Here is a 13,063-nt window from a genome sequence, read left to right as displayed (position 1 = left end):
CTAAACGCTTCCGCATCAAACTCTAAAAACTTTAAAACGCCATTGTCAAGCACAATGTCCCCATCGTCTGACAGCTCAATTTCGACTGACTATTGGGAGCGGTCATTTGGACCTGCGTTCACATTACTGAAACATTGCGCGATTATTTTATAAATATGCATATTATAAATATGTGTTATGTGTTCTGATAGATAGCAGACTACATTTATGAGTAATTAAATTAACATCATCATGGTTACTAATGGCTTATAAACACAAGTACAAATCAGAGATATAATAATCAATTTATATCTTTTTCTGCTCCATTGTTATTAAGGAGAAAAAATAGGAATTATGAATATTTTAAGAGTGAATACCAAGAAGTAACCCTTTTATAATTTTTGAAATGACTTAGATGACGAGGGAACCCTCGGAAATGACGTTCCAATTTTATATTTAATCATATACATTACACAAATAAATTTATGGCACAATAGAGAAAGAGGCATTTTTGTTAGAACAAAGTTTTTTTCCAGGGGAAGACAACTGGAAAGATTAAATTCTGTTGTTTTAGTCTATAAATGTAAAAATTAGAAATTGCGTGACGTAACCCTTACAATCTTGTTAATTATAATTCTAATTCTATTGAAATATCGATTTTGTCTGTCCGTATGTGCGATTAATCTAGATAGAAAGGCCCAAATCACTTAAAACTAGGTATATAGGTTTCTGTTCGGTCAAGAACGAATTTTATGTGAGATAAAAAGGCCATAAGGTAACAAAGATACAGTCCCTTCGTTAAAGCCTTACGACTATCAGTTTAGTGTAAAAATAATAAAACACATGCCAGTATTGCGTGCTGGGAAGAGATGGTTTGGGGGGGTGGGGGGGGGGGGGGGTGGGGGGGGGGGGGGGTGGGGGGGGGGGGGGGTGGGGGGGGGGGGGGGTGGGGGGGGGGGGGGGTGGGGGGGGGGGGAGAACGAGTCGTTGGGTCGACAATTTTAGGACAGTTAGTTGAAGCCTTAGCATTTGGCTGTCATCGTGTGCCAAGTTTGGTACATCTGTTGCGGTAGTAGGGTTAGTCTATCTTTAGTTATTGCAAAATTATTATCCTTGACAGTTAGTTGTATACTGACTGAATTTTGGTCAAGTTTAATGATTAAGCATGACGCCTGTTATTTCTAAGACGGCATAATGGTTTTTGTCACTTATAATAGGAAATCAACGAAGTATAGATTATAAGTTTATTAAACTTTCTCATATTCTATTTGATATTTAATGTCAGTGAAATGTTGCAGATCGGGATGGAGATGAGCTGCTGACTGAGGAGGAGTTTGCATGTCTCCAGGTGGGGGAAGGAGGAGAGGCTCTGCTTTCCCAGGGGGAGGCTGAACGAAGGGCAGAGTTCCGTACCTTCCTTGATGTAGATAAGGATGGGAAAGCAGACAGAAAGGAAATTGTGGTAATTCCTTAATATTAGTTTCGTGTACAATAGTTTCTTCTCTCTATAAATAACATAAACAAAACCATGTGTCCCTGCTCTTTAGTTTGTGTTTTTGAAAATATCGAATGTGAGTTTTACCATCTAAATATACAACAGTAACAGTTACCTAGTAAAACAAACCATATGATAGATTATAAGGGAAATCATACATTTCCTGTTACCATTCCTTTTCATTTAGTCCAGAAATAACTGATTTAGTTAGTACTTAGATTTACCACTGGATGGAAGCCAAATTTGTAAGTTTTAAGAATAATCCAACTCTGAATAATAAAAAAATCCAGTCTCAATTCTCAAATTTTGAATCATACTAGCTTTTTTAGCAAAACCATCACCAATCCAAATTTTGCGTTGTTAAACCTGTCTAGACTGCCTGTTTTAGACACAGAACGTTATCCAAGAATATTACTCTAATTTCAAGCGATTTACAGATTCAGGGAAATATCTATATTTTAAAAACTAATTCATATACCCTCCCGTGTACTTTAAACTTTAATTTGATCAATCATTTCGGTAATATGGGCTTCCAGAATAAATACCTCAATCTGCAAAACATCACTTTCAAAACATAATTTAAACTTAAAGTATTTTAAAAATTAAAACCATTTCTAGCCACAATAAAAAATGTTAAGACATAATGAAAACACCATATCTTCATTGTCTAAACATTATAATTTATTTTTTTTTTTTCATTTTGTCCAAATCTAACGGCTTTATGTCAAAAAGGTTTGACTCTTAAAAGTTTGTTAGTAAAAGTGCTAACTATTGGGCCTTCAAGATCTTATAAGAAACTTTGTCACAATGCCTGAAACAGTTGGCGTGTATGTATCTATATTTTATAGTCCTTCTGAGATAGAAGCGGTACTGAGAAGAAGGTATTCCAAGATACCAATTAATTACTTAAACCTCAATATAATAAGGCTGATTTAATCTGATTGTAATTCTTATAAACACAAACATATAAAATCTGTAGACCAGAAATTTTCTTGTTGGCAGATGTACATTGATCCCAAGAACCCTCGCCATGCCCAGGAAGAAGCGGAGACACTAGTGGCGCTGTCCGATGTGGACCATGATGGGCAGTTGAGTCTCTCAGAGGTTTTGGGCAAGATGGACCTTTTCCTTGGCAGCAAGATGGTTGATATTGCCAAAAGCTTCCATGACGAGTTCTAGTAAAGCCTCTGATCTCAAAAACTCACAGTAACTTTTGAATTATCTCAAATTCCTTCCAGGTTCTGAAAATTTTAGTTTCTAGTTTTTTATAGAAGACTAGTGTTCAATACCAATCCCCTAGAGGGACACATTCCAAGTCTATTGACTTTCAATTAATGTCTAGAGAATAATTCGAGGTATATACTATTTAAAATACTGCCGGTCAGTTCTGGACTTAAAAGATATTATAATGTTTTACAAGACTTTTTAAACTAGAATTAGAAAAGTTAGTGTTTATAGTTGATTAGTTGTTTATTAGAATGTGGCTAATTATTACTTTCATATCATCAATTTAAACTCATTAAAAACTCACATTGATCTTGCAGTGTGCGACCTTAACAAGATAATTTAGCAATTTAAAAAATTCTATTTCTGTTAAAAAGTTTAGTGATCTGATGTTCACATCATATCTGAAATGTGATTTCAGGCTTATCTTGGATTTTTATTTAATTACATATAAAAATTCAATATCAAAACCTCAGCTGTCCAGCCATTAGGGTTTGCCAATGAATTGAAGGAATAAATTACTTGTTTTATTAATTCTTTAGTTTTGAAATTTGTAAACATATTGCTGACTATTTATTAGTAGATTTCATTCTTACAGCAACGTCTAAAATATTATTTTTAGTTTAATTCAAACGTATGGTCTCCAAACCTTGTAACAAAAATTAATATTTTGAGGGCTTTCAACCTTTATATTATATGGTTTGCTTTAGTCAATACAGTTTGTGGGCAGTGTTTTGAGAATGACTTAATAATTTTAAATTGGATATTTCCTAACTTTTGAATCTAGTTACTGTAAAAGAAATGTTAAAACTTAAAATACGACCTTTTTACAATTGTAGAATTATGGAAGATATCTCATTTAAAAGAAATGATTAATGGACATCCAAATGCTTTTCATGTAGATTTCTGATCCACCTAAAGCAGTGTGTAAAAGTAAATATTCTCTATCTTTGTACTATCACGATTACAACTACAATTCTTAATGCATATTTACAAAACTTTATATTAACGTTCTACAAGTGAATGGCAAGGTTAAGTATGGTTAAGTTGGAACAAATTGACCAAGGGGAGGACTGGCCTCAGGGTCAAAACCTTTTCCACACACCTACTATATTCACATTGTGGTGGGATAAATTTTAATACAAATTGGAGTGGACAGTGCATCAGAAATCTACATAATTCTTGTGGCCGATGAGCCAAAAGGTCTTTTTAATATTTTCACTATTTGTTGGTCTATTTAGACAAAAATTTCAAACTTTTGTATTTTATTGTTTGTATATTAAAAAATACAATAACGTTTTTTACAAGAATTTACTTTACGTTCTACGACAAAAAATAAGGTTGTAAAACTGATTGAAGGTCTTACGGGATAAAACTCTAATGGGCACTGAAAAGTCAAGCTTGTCAATAACTAAAACATAACCAAATGTATCAGATATAAAAACAGTAAACAAATTCACAATTTATGATCTGATACATACAACTCAAGAATAAGAAGGGAAGAGCTTTGTTAGAGCCTACAATTTTTTTGGCATTCAGATGAATGTCTGTAGAATTCAAAATCTGTGGAAACAAGAAAAGATATGAGGAGAAACCAGAACTCCTAGGATCTCGGTATTCTTGGATTCAAGCTACAGTATAATATAGTAACTGGAAATGCAGTAATCCTTACTCAGCAATGTTTAACTAAAGCAGGATTATACAGGGATTTGAAGGATTGATTGTCAATTGATGGGTTCAAGTAGTGAAAAAAAGAAAGCTTGCGGACATTTAGAAATTTATTAGTTTAGGCATTCAAGGGAGTGTATGCTTAAAAACAAAATTATTATTTATTTGTTTGATTTCTTTATAATTGATGTTTAAATGTTATTATATTGTTTATTTTAAGTAGACCTACTTATGAATAATAAGTTTATCTATTAGTATGCTCAGAGTGAGCTCTAATGGTATTGTAACGATGAAGTATTTTTTTTTTTTTTTTAATACAGTTAATAATTTTAGTAATAATTTAATTAATCTAGTATAATGTCACTTTTGAGAAGAACGTTGCCATCCACCGTACTTTTAGTACAGAGCTGATTTGGCTTTTAGTTTTAACTTTAAGAACTTACAGTATTTTGCTCCACTTTGTTTACATATTTTTGTATAAGTGCGTTTTTTATAAGTATAGTGATGTTCCTTAGTAAAGCTCAATTTTGTTGAGTGATCAAGTAGTTACCATTTACCATTTTTTGTGTTAGATACTAAGATGTAAACTGCTGATTTTAGTAAATCAAACCTCGCTTGTAGAATCTTATAACCATTTCATTGTCCATTCACTCTGATAATGTATCGTTTATGTTCAAACCTCATTAATATGCTCAAATCATCCTCATACCTGCCATCTGATGCAAGTTCCAATATTGGATCAGTCCGTTTCCCATGAAGTTCTTTTCTCCAGTGCATCTCTTCTCTCTCTTCTAAGACACATTCCCACATCCTTCATCCCAAGCATAGAGGCACATCTGTGTATGCCTTAATACGTACATAATGAAATATCAAGGTGGCTGGTATACTCTAAGTTGTTCATGTTAAATTAGGTAGATTTTAATATCGATAAAACCATAGGTTCCAATTGGTTTAGATTTGTCTTGTGTTTTTAGAATAATTTGTGACATCTGTATTTTAAATTCCTTCACGAAAATGAAACTAGTATTTCAATTATTTTCAATCAAAATAGAGTGAATACCATTTAAAAGTAATTACCATTAAAAATTCGCAGCCCAATCCTATTCTGATTATAAAAAAACATGCAGTCCACTTCTATATTCAACAAAACCTGAATATTACTCGTACATCAAAGCCTATATATATATATATATATATATATATATATATATATATATTTACGTTAAATTGTATAAATGGCAATAGCCTTATTTAATTTCAATAAACATTGAATCACAAAAAGTACTTGCTCCGCCGGGAGTCGAACCCGGATCTCTCACTTGCCGGGTGAATGTGCTACCATTACACCACAGAGCGCTTACTTTTTCCGATTCAATTATTTTGTATTTGGCCGTATCTGTCACACATGCGTTTAAATAAGCAAACTAACATATGATCGGAAGACCAAACACCTGTCAAACGACTTTTTTTTATTTACGTTAAATTGTATAAATGGCAATAGCCTTATTTAATTTCAATAAACATTGAATCACAAAAAGTACTTGCTCCGCCGGGAGTCGAACCCGGATCTCTCACTTGCCGGGTGAATGTGCTACCATTACACCACAGAGCGCTTACTTTTTCCGATTCAATTATTTTGTATTTGGCCGTATCTGTCACACATGCGTTTAAATAAGCAAACTAACATATGATCGGAAGACCAAACACCTGTCAAACGACTTTTTTTTTATTTACGTTAAATTGTATAAATGGCAATAGCCTTATTTAATTTCAATAAACATTGAATCACAAAAAGTACTTGCTCCGCCGGGAGTCGAACCCGGATCTCTCACTTGCCGGGTGAATGTGCTACCATTACACCACAGAGCGCTTACTTTTTCCGATTCAATTATTTTGTATTTGGCCGTATCTGTCACACATGCGTTTAAATAAGCAAACTAACATATGATCGGAAGACCAAACACCTGTCAAACGACTTTTTTTTATTTACGTTAAATTGTATAAATGGCAATAGCCTTATTTAATTTCAATAAACATTGAATCACAAAAAGTACTTGCTCCGCCGGGAGTCGAACCCGGATCTCTCACTTGCCGGGTGAATGTGCTACCATTACACCACAGAGCGCTTACTTTTTCCGATTCAATTATTTTGTATTTGGCCGTATCTGTCACACATGCGTTTAAATAAGCAAACTAACATATGATCGGAAGACCAAACACCTGTCAAACGACTTTTTTTTTTTTTTTTTTATTTACGTTAAATTGTATAAATGGCAATAGCCTTATTTAATTTCAATAAACATTGAATCACAAAAAGTACTTGCTCCGCCGGGAGTCGAACCCGGATCTCTCACTTGCCGGGTGAATGTGCTACCTATTTAAACGCATGTGTGACAGATACGGCCAAATACAAAATAATTGAATCGGAAAAAGTAAGCGCTCTGTGGTGTAATGGTAGCACATTCACCCGGCAAGTGAGAGATCCGGGTTCGACTCCCGGCGGAGCAAGTACTTTTTGTGATTCAATGTTTATTGAAATTAAATAAGGCTATTGCCATTTATACAATTTAACGTAAATAAAAAAAAAGTCGTTTGACAGGTGTTTGGTCTTCCGATCATATGTTAGTTTGCTTATTTAAACGCATGTGTGACAGATACGGCCAAATACAAAATAATTGAATCGGAAAAAGTAAGCGCTCTGTGGTGTAATGGTAGCACATTCACCCGGCAAGTGAGAGATCCGGGTTCGACTCCCGGCGGAGCAAGTACTTTTTGTGATTCAATGTTTATTGAAATTATATATATATATATATATATATATATATATATATATATATATATATATTTAAATAATTTTCTATATATTAAAACCAGCAACAGTGTTGGGTTCAGGCTGTAGAGGGGGGATTCATACACATCAGTCATCATCGGACTATTTTCATGCACGCTGCTCTAGTATAATACCAATTAGCTTTTACAGATTTAACCTATGTTAGAAATATCACAAAATATGCCAATTCGATAATGTTGTATTAAAAATTAACAAACACTCTTGCACACAAAACACTGAATCATTCTTCGTTAACCATATGTTCTAGCAATAAACAGTCTAATCCAGAAAGACAAAGTTCCTAATTTTATTGAAACATTGTATTACTTATGTTAACTCTAGAGCCATTAGCGTTAGCAACCATGAAAATGGTTTAATTAACGGATTATTCCACAAAATCCTATTTACCACAACACAATAATTAAATGTATGTCTGACAAAAAACATTACTACATGACCAGAATGCTTCTTAACCTTACTTTGTTAAATCCATGGCAAGAATAATCCGTTCTCCCACAATAACAAAGTTTTAAGAGTTTAACATCATTATTTAATCTGGTAAATAGTGTATGCAGTTACTTACTTCACAAAGAAATATTGATTGTCCATGTATAAAGGCACTGTGGGAACAATATAAACACACAAACTACATTAGGACACCCAAAAACATAGGTTACAATATGTTATTCAGCCATATACTACAGCTTGATTATACTTGACAACTCACAGACAACTATTAAAAATGTTTATCAAGCTTACTAAATAATAAAATACATTTTTATTCTCAAATAGAAACATATTTTTTAAAGTATTTCCTAAAAATCAATATACTGTATAATGTTAATCTTTTATGAAAAATGAAAGATTTACTAAAGGAACTATACAATAAATTCTCAAGTGCATCAAATCTATCATTCCGTACTACTTTATTGAAAGCAGACAATTTTGTTGTACGAGTATATTTTTTAATAGGAAGACAATGGTGTTTGTGATTTATAGTTAATATTTATGAATTTATAGTTAATCTAGGAATAGCTAGAATTATATTTCTTTATTTATTTAAAAATTGATTTATTTAATTGTTTGAACTTCTTATAAAAAATGTTTAGTAATCCTTTAGTACATAAAATTCAGTCCAATGTTGGATTAAATATTGCAATTATTTTAAATTATGAATACATTTCTGTTAGTTATACAATTAAATAAAAGCCACTGTGTGTGAATTTAAAACTGTTAAAACAATTCACCAAGTTTAAACAACAATAAGTTTTAAAAGGGTAACTTTTTCATACTTTGAATTGGACTATTTGAACACATTCAAAAGTTAACTAAAGAAGTTGTTACAATATTGAGATTAAGTTTCAAAACTGGATAGTTCATGAACTGGAAAGGTATTATCACTCATAAAACATATTTATTAAATTAATTACACTTCACATAAAATGTTCCATGTTTAGCCTTAAAATATGTTTTTAGTTGTTGAACAACCTTACACAGAGCTTATATAGCACTAACATAGCCTGATACTCTCAACTTGCTTATATGTTTAAATAATTAACAAACTAAAATATACAGCGCAAAAGAAAGCAAACTTAATTGAAATGCATATTTAAACAACATAATTTAAAAGCTAATGCAGCAGAGATAATATTTTATGTAATTCAGGAATTTCTATATGATACACATAATTCTTAGTTTTAACTATAATAAATAATAAAAGATCATATTTACAACAAACCGGAAACCTTGAGCAAGCGATTTTAAATCACAGAGAGAAAACACAAGGATAAAATTGTATAACACAACTCATAATGAATAAAAATATCAAACTTTTTCTGAAATCTCTCCTAGCTTGTAGATTTTAGTGTACAAAACAAGCTATGGCTGTTTAGACATCAACTATAAAATGGTTCAATCTGGAACACTCTTAAAGAAAGTTAAATACTTAAAATCTCATAATTATAAAACATTTTACCGTTATAAACAAGAATTGTTATGCTTTTAGCTTTTATCAGTCATGAAGTGAAAGCCAAAAACCTATTCATCACTATCTAACTGAGATTACATGAAAAACTACAGAGATAATTAAGTTATTTTAATAAGAGCACAAAAATACAGTTAGATGATACTATGGTTTTGGGACACAGATATCTATAACTATACCTCCTGACAGATCAACAAATATCTTATACATTTTTACAACCGAATGAATTGTTCCTTAGAGACTGAAGCTAGATGTGGGAAGGCAGAGCAGGGGTGCGATGGGCATTACATTGCGTTGTGCCGAGCTGACGCCGCCGCCGCGCCTTGGTATACTCCACCAGGTGTACCGTCTGGTTGCTCATGCGCCACCAGTTCATGCTCTGCCACTGGAATCTCCTGTGTTACTCTGAGCATCAATGCATTCCTTTAGTAGCTGTTCACATATTAAGATTTTATTTTTTTTGCTTGTCACGGTTTTCTGTTATCACTTTTTTTTTAACTCATCAACTTTTTTTCTTTCTTCGTCATGTTTCGTTATATATTTGATAACACCTGATTTTATAACAAATATTAAGCAAATACCTAGTAGTCCTGCTTTCATCCAGTTATTGGAGATCATACCAGTTATATTCAGGACACCTTTTTCAAGCCACTTTTTACTATTTTGAAGGATAAACGTGGCCACGTAACATGTTACATGAACGTAATATCTCTACACATTATATTTTAATAGGTTATTGACAAATAACAATTTCTCATCTCTATGACCATTACTCAAATACCTATACGCAAGACTTACCTTTGTTTGAATTAGTTTGGAACAATAATGTCAAACTGAATTACGTTATAGACTTGTATTAATTATAGTGAAGCTATATTTTTAAATGTAAAAGAAATATACGCATTTTAGATTGTAGAAAATACCACGACTTTATTTATACTAAATTTGAGCAGTACTTACAATTATTACTTTAGAGGGTAAACATGTCTGACAGCATTTAAATTGTTCTAATTTATTGATAGTTGATTTGTTCATTCGACTGTTGGACGCTTATCATATTGCAGCCCCAGCAGAAGGAATGTATTCAATTCATGTCAATTTCTCCTAAACAGTAACCTATTTACACATTACCCTATCCATAGGAGTTGTACAGAATTTTAGATTAATTAGAAGAAATCACATGAGTCCAAAATATAATCAAAATGAGGTGATTCCTAGCAAGTGGCATTTAGTCTGGTTTTCTATGGTCTTGACTAAAATATACAATCTCTATGTTGAAAGTTATGAACGGTTAGGATGTGTATTTGTTAAAAAATAATGCCTCATTGTATAAACTACTAACTTACTTGTTAGATATACCAAGCATTTTTAGGAGGATGTTCAGCATCTATAACAAACGAATTTAAACCTGAAAATCACAATTTAACAAAACTGGACAGAACTTCACAAGTCATTACTTGTTATGATTATTTTGAGGTTTCGTTTCACATATGTATCGACGTATTTATTTCAAACTGCCTGCCTAAAGAGCACGATTCAACAAAACCCTTCAAGTGAATATTCACTGTAGTACAACAAATTTTAATCATAGTCCACCTCCCACTAGATACCCATTCATGCATTCATTCTATCATGTTTTAGCATTTCAAAATCTATTGGCATTTCAGAGTAAGTTGACAAACATAAAATAAATAAAATCTAATTGTTATAGGGGGTTTCAAAATATCATTAATAGTTCTTTACATTCCAAACCTGTTAGTAAAAAAATTTCTATTTTCTTGACCACTATAATCAAGCTTCATGTATTTTACCAATCAATATTGTAAATTATCGTTTCAAGGAAGATGTGCCATATGATTGATTGATGCCCAGTAAAAGCCCCTTTTCAGTAAAGATTTTTACATTTACGATTAAACGTTTCGTAATCGATCATAACATTGATTTTACTTTATCAATCGAAGTAGTGCCTCTGGACAGACCCCTGCCACACACATCTTCTAGACCTCACTTACAATATAGCATGTCAACAAAATTATGAAAGAGAATTAGAATCTATCTTGAAATTGATTCTACAAATAGGAATGGAAAATCTTTGGAATCAATGTCTCAGCCCTATGTCCCTATGGAATCAAAAGTCATGTCCCTGGTGCTATTAATCTTCTGCTTATAAGTGCAATACATAAACTTGCAGAACATGTATTTTTGAAGTCAAATTTTTGCAAATTATGCAAAATATTTTCTGTGGGTCTAAGTTTCTTTATAAACTATAATCACTGTGTACCACAATAATATGAAACTATTTATTCAATCTAATCAGTTACTGAATTTTTTATATTACCTCAACAGAACTTTGTTACCGAAGTACACCAAAGAAACTATTCAGTTTTGTTAACATTCTTGCCATATTTAAGTTAAGTAATTTTGCTCTTATATATTGTGCAAAATCTATGATTTTAGTAACTTTTAGAAGATTATTTGTAATACATTAGCTTTTTTGCCCTTTAGACAATGTTATCTTCAGTAAAATTTTTCTATGAGCTAAGGTACAAATAAATATTTTTATTATTTTTTAGTCAGTTGTTTAACCTAATGAATAATAATTACTTTAAAAAAACCATTTTGGTTAAAAACAATTTCCCACAAACTATTACTAAGTGCATGGGAATTGATTAGTAGAGTATTGGGGGAGTTAGTACATTGTTGGGTATGCATTACTGGTAATACTCAGTGTACATTAACATCAGATTAACATCAGTGTACTTAATTGCAAGGCCACCACTCCCCTTGCAATAATCATATGCAATATTGTTTGTAAGTAAGGTTGTTGTTATTAATTATAACTTGATATTTGTTCTTGCCATCATAGTTTCATAAAGTTTTCTGCGTATTGTAGCCATACTAAGTAACTTTGTACCAGTGTAATTACTATTTCCTAATTGTTTTAAAAGATCAGTCTTTCATACAACATGTTGTAATTATTTTATTCAGAATAGACAACGTGAAATATTCAAAACAAGACTTATTCATTTTAAATTGTAGATAGTGATTTATGTTTCTTGTTTACAATAAAGAAAGTTATAGATTTTTATTATTGTTTTGTATGTGTATCTTTTATATTTTTTATGTGTTTTACTTTTGGTGTTTTATTAAAGCCATAATTTTGTACAAAAACTGTGTCTTCATTGTATTCCATTGTTTCCTAGCATAATACAAGCGTATCGTATCTAGAAGTACGGCCGTTCTTCCTGTAACAAGGTGACTGAACATATTACACATAGTAAATTTACAGAATACACTGTATTCACAATACACAATGAATTTTATACTTTTCATTTAGCGATGCACATAACAATTATGATTAGTTATGAAATGGTTATTAATATTTCTGTAAGAGATTTGGACTTTAACTTGTATGATATTTGTAATACTATAGTATTGATAATATTGTTCTTCCGTCGTGTTTTGTCCAAAACTTAAAACTAATTAACAAAATAACTTAATCACAGGAAATTTACATAAAGATATCAAATTTGGAAAATTATCAAACATTTTCATCAGGTAAATGATGAACACATGAGAAACCCCCTATCTGCAATTTAATGTTAATTGAATGCTTCAGGATTGAATATATTTTATTATCAGATGACATCCTTTAGAGGTCATCCGGTAATAAAACATAAAACTCTATTACTGTGAGAATTGTTCAAGTAAATGACAAACTTGGAATATACCCACACCTCTCCACTCTATTTAATTGCTTTGCTTAAGGATGGAATAAACTTGGCTGCCGTAGGAGGTCATCATTTAAGAAATAATATCATTTAAGAAATAATAAAACTATAAATGATCCTTGGAATCTTTGAGGTAAGTGACTACAATTAGA

At 31.7% G+C, this 13,063-nt stretch overlaps 1 protein-coding gene across 1 annotated transcript; it reads left to right on the top strand.

Annotated features, from left to right (window-relative positions):
• Positions 1–1,258: 1,258 nt before the first annotated feature.
• LOC124365947 lies at positions 1,259–12,268 on the top strand. Its single transcript, XM_046822092.1, has 3 exons — positions 1,259–1,441; positions 2,477–2,617; positions 9,419–12,268. The coding sequence occupies exons 2-3, from the start codon at positions 2,477–2,479 to the stop codon at positions 9,587–9,589; spliced, it is 312 nt and encodes a 103-aa protein (XP_046678048.1). The 5' UTR covers positions 1,259–1,441; the 3' UTR covers positions 9,590–12,268.
• Positions 12,269–13,063: the final 795 nt, after the last annotated feature.

This window comes from Homalodisca vitripennis, chromosome 7, assembly GCF_021130785.1.
Source record: "Homalodisca vitripennis isolate AUS2020 chromosome 7, UT_GWSS_2.1, whole genome shotgun sequence".
Lineage (NCBI taxonomy): Eukaryota > Metazoa > Arthropoda > Insecta > Hemiptera > Cicadellidae > Homalodisca > Homalodisca vitripennis.
This window is presented reverse-complemented; position numbering and strand designations above follow the sequence as displayed.

Bases quoted from the DNA above. Each gene is read 5' to 3' on its own strand.
- LOC124365947 (XM_046822092.1), top strand. From the start codon at position 2,477: ATGTACATTGATCCCAAGAACCCTCGCCATGCCCAGGAAGAAGCGGAG. The intron at 2,618-9,418 runs GTTGATATTGCC...ATTGTTCCTTAG, and splicing joins TTTTCCTTGGCAGCAAGATG to AGACTGAAGCTAGATGTGGG.